At 46.1% G+C, this 4,082-nt stretch overlaps 1 protein-coding gene across 1 annotated transcript; it reads left to right on the top strand.

Annotated features, from left to right (window-relative positions):
- The first annotated feature begins 467 nt into the window (after window positions 1–467).
- On the top strand, window positions 468–2,711 carry LOC125109865 (cytochrome c homolog). The gene is given in 5 exon segments (XM_047746965.1): window positions 468–754; window positions 2,119–2,266; window positions 2,481–2,516; window positions 2,518–2,590; window positions 2,593–2,711. Coding segments are annotated over 5 exon segments (627 nt in total). The 3' UTR covers window positions 2,676–2,711.
- The last annotated feature ends 1,371 nt before the right edge of the window (window positions 2,712–4,082 follow it).

The following is a 4,082-nucleotide window of genomic DNA, read 5'->3' as shown; positions in this document are numbered from 1 at the left end:
TAAGTTGTAAGAGTCAATACCCAAATATTTTAGTCTACTGACATACATACTTCCATTTTTATCTACAAACTTACAGCAGAATTATCAGATTAAAAAAAAATAAGAACTGTGATTTTCAAACTTCATGGGCCAGACACCCAGCCAAGAAACTTTGCCCATACCAAAAAGCCATGCAATGTATTACATCAACAACTATTTTTGAGAACACGCCAGAAACTGGAATTAGGGACCAGATGCAGCGCCCACGTACGTTCAGTGTCCCAGGGAGTTTAGGCATATGGCCAGGCCAGTTCACAACGGACTGGTCACTTCTGCTGGAGGGAGAAGCAGAGGCTGTTGTGGTAGGCGGTGGAAGAACAGGAGGGGGAGCCATAGGTACGCAGGCCCAGAGCTGAGAGAGCATGCCCAGGGAACTTTTTTAGTCCCAGGTGTGGGAGTGAGGAGTAACAAGGAGAAAGGCCGGGGCGATGGCTGCAGCCATTAATCCAGGAGTCACCTGCCAACGTGGGGAGGGCATTTGGATTCTCATGAGAACAACTATGGGCTACCTGGAGACAGGCAGGACACAAGGCAGGACAGGAGGAAGAAGGCTACAAGGGGCCCAGAGTCGGTGGATGGGGGCCTGTGCAAGGCGCCGGATTGGGACCCTGGAGCCTGGCATCCTAGCAGGTGCAGTGTGGGGGTCCCGGCCACAGGTGCAACTGGAGGCTCAAGAACAACGGGCAGGCGTGGCCTCCAGGGGCGCCGGGGGCGGGTGTGATAGAGAGCCAAGCCAAAGTGTCTGAAAGCCTGCCATGCCCAAGTCAAAGTCTCCAGGAAAGAGAACAAGATGCAGGGAGTGAAATGATAAATTCACTGACTTGCCACTAACTCCTTCCAAGAGGAAAGAAAGTGCATAGTGATGGGCCATGTGTAGAGGAGGGAGCTGTAGAACACAGTAACTCCCAAATGGCACAACCTGAAAGTTATAGGACTTCCAGCCTGAGAAATAACCCAAGCAGCAGAAGGCGCTCCCAGCCGCATCCAGGGCAGGCAGAGATTTCTGTCTCTGTCTATGTAACTCCTGTTTGAAGGAGAAGAAAGAATATAGTCCTGGGACATCCAAGGGAAAACAAACAATAAATTAAAGCAGTGTGTTCGTCAGGGTTCTCCAGAGAAACAGAGCCAATAGTACAGGGTGGGAGGGAGAGAGCTTGATGGTATGAAATAGGCTCATGCTCTTATGAAGGCTGAGAATCCTCATGACATCCATCTGCAAGCTGGAGGTCCAGGAAAGCCAGTGACATAGTTCCAGTTTGAGTCCAAAGCCCTGAGAACCAGGAGCACCAACAGTGGAAGTCCCAGTCCAAGGGTAGAAGACTAATGTCCCAGCTCAATAGTCAAGTGGGCAGTGAATTCTCCCTTCCTCCATCTTTTTGTTCTATCCGGCCCTCAACAGATTGGGTGATGCCCACCACATCAGGGAGAACCATCTGCTTCACTCAGTGCACCATCTCAAATGCTAGTCTCATCCAGACACACCCAGAGATAATGTTTCACCGAATATCCTGGCACTCCATGATCCAGTCGGGTTGACCCATGAAATTAACCACTCTAGACGGCTTCCTTCTTCTCCAAAGACAGGCATGGTGGCTGGAGGCGGGTGCCAGGAGGGCTAAAGTGAGGAAAATGGAAAAACATGTGTGAAGCTACATTTCTCTGTGCACGTTGGTAGAGTCTTGGCCAATCTCAGATTCTGCCTAACTCGCTCCAGTGAGTGGGTGCCCTGGACACACAGGGACAGTTAGGATATGGGGAGGTACGTAGACGAAAGGAGAGCCTGGGGTTGCTTGTCTTGGTGAGAAGTGGATTGTCGTGGGCAGGCAGTCTGAGATGGGAGAGCACCTGAGAGCTCAATGGGCATCTGTGATTTTTTTTTTTTTCTGATTACTATCTAAAGATAACACTGATTGTGGAAAGGTGGAAAGAGAAGAGAGGAATCAGGTGAATTAAATTAAATTTCTTTAATGTGAGGAGCCAGATCCAGATATATGTGTTGTATAAATGCTTACTTTAAAAAGGCTAATAAGTGTTAGCGGGACGTCCATCTTGCGAGCAGGCACCTTCATTTCGCGCGTGACAAAAGAGCGATTTAAAAAAGGGTGATGTTGAGAAGGGCAAGAAGATTTTTGTTCAGAAGTGTGCCCAGTGCCATGCCGTGGAAAAGAGAGGCAAGCACAAGACTGGGCCAAATCTCCATGGTTTATTTGGCCGAAAGACCGGCCAGGCCCCTAGATTTTTTTTTTTTTTTTAAGATTTTATTTATTTGACAGAAAGAGATCACAAGTAGGCAGAGAGGGAGGGAGAGAGATTGAGAGAGGAGGAAGCAGGCTCTCTGCCCAGCAGAGAGCCCCATGCGGGACTCGATCCTAGGACCCTGAGATCATGACCTGAGCTGAAGGCAGAGGCTTAACTCACTGAGCCACCCAGGCAGCCCCCAGGCTCCTGGATTTTCTTACACGGATGCCAACAAGAACAAAGAATAAAGGCATCGCCTGGGGAGAGGAGACACTGATGGAGTATTTGGAGAATCCCAAGAAGTACATCCTTGGGCAGAAATGATCTTCACTGGCATTAAGAAGACAGGGGAAAGAACAGACTTGATAGCTTATCTCAAAAAATCTACTAAGGAGTAATAGTTGGCCATTGCCTTATTTATTGCAAAACAAAAATGTCTTGTGACTTTTTTTAGGTGTTCAGATGATCTCATACGCCAGAATTCAGATCATGAATGGCCGATAGACTATTTCTTTTGGACAGTCCTGATTTAAATAAGATGGGCTTGTGGTTAAATGAATAGGATCAGCTTTTGAACCTTGATAGTAATTCTGGTTCAGCAAGCGCTGTCAGTTTTCCCCTTCTAAAAATATGGCCGGAATTGATTAGTACTGTTCAGCTTTTCACAGAGGTGGTAAATGCCATCTCTAAACTTATAGGAGACTGGTTTTATATTTAGATTTATATAACTGGTTATATTCATATATTTAAATACTGAGGAAATCCCTTCACTGTCTCAGAACCAAGACTCAGCTGTGTTTCAGGTTGTGTTCATTAGCCTGATAAAGGCAAGGGTTGAAGATAAGCTGGCAGTGTCCACTTTTTTTCCTTAACTCTGCCAATTTAATTAAAATTCCCTGCATTTAAAAATAAATAAATAAATAAAAATTCCCTGCATCTAAAATGTTGCCTCTTGCTTAATGAAAGACATTTTAGTGTGGTTTATGTATAATATTAAATAAAGAATATTTAACACTTCTCATCTAAAAAAAAAGCTAGTAAGTGTTGATATCTCTTTTTTTAAAAAGATTTATTTATTTATTTGAGAGAGATCATGAGTGGGAGGGGCAGAGAGAGAAGGAGAGAGAGAATCTGTGAGCACAGAGCCCGTCCACAGGACAAGCCAAAACCAAGAGACCCTCAACACACTGTGCTACCCAGGTGCCCGGATATTTAACTCTTAATACTTTATTGATACATACTTTTAAAACATTTATGTTTTAAAAGTATGTAGCCAAGGATGAAAAAGGGAAATGTTTTCTGACAGAGAGAGATCACAGTAGACAGAGGCAGGCAGAGAGAGAGAGAGAGAGGGAAGCAGGCTCCCCGCTGAGCAGAGAGCCCGATGCGGGACTCGATCCCAGGATCCTGAGATCATGACCTGAGCCGAAGGCAGTGGCTTAACCCACTGAGCCACCCAGGCGTCCGGGAAATGTTTTCTGAAGCTGACTGACAATTATCGTGGAAAGCAAAACACTTATTTTCTAGCCAATCTACTAATCAACTCTTACTTGTGGAAGTGGCCAACTTCCAAAATGACCCCCTCATGGCCCTTATCTCCTGGTGTCATGTCTTCGTGTGTTTGCCTCTCACACTGAACAGAGCTGACCACAGTAGGATGCAGTGGAACTCGTGGTGTGGAATTCCAATCATAGTTGATAAAAGACAAGTGTCTTCTGCCTTGGTCTCTCTTAGATTGCTCACTTGAGGGGAAGTGGGCCACCATGTTGTGAGGCCACCCAAGCAGCCCATGGAGAGGCCCACAC

Source organism: Lutra lutra, chromosome 9 (assembly GCF_902655055.1).
Source record: "Lutra lutra chromosome 9, mLutLut1.2, whole genome shotgun sequence".
Taxonomy (NCBI): Eukaryota; Metazoa; Chordata; class Mammalia; order Carnivora; family Mustelidae; genus Lutra; species Lutra lutra.
This window is presented reverse-complemented; position numbering and strand designations above follow the sequence as displayed.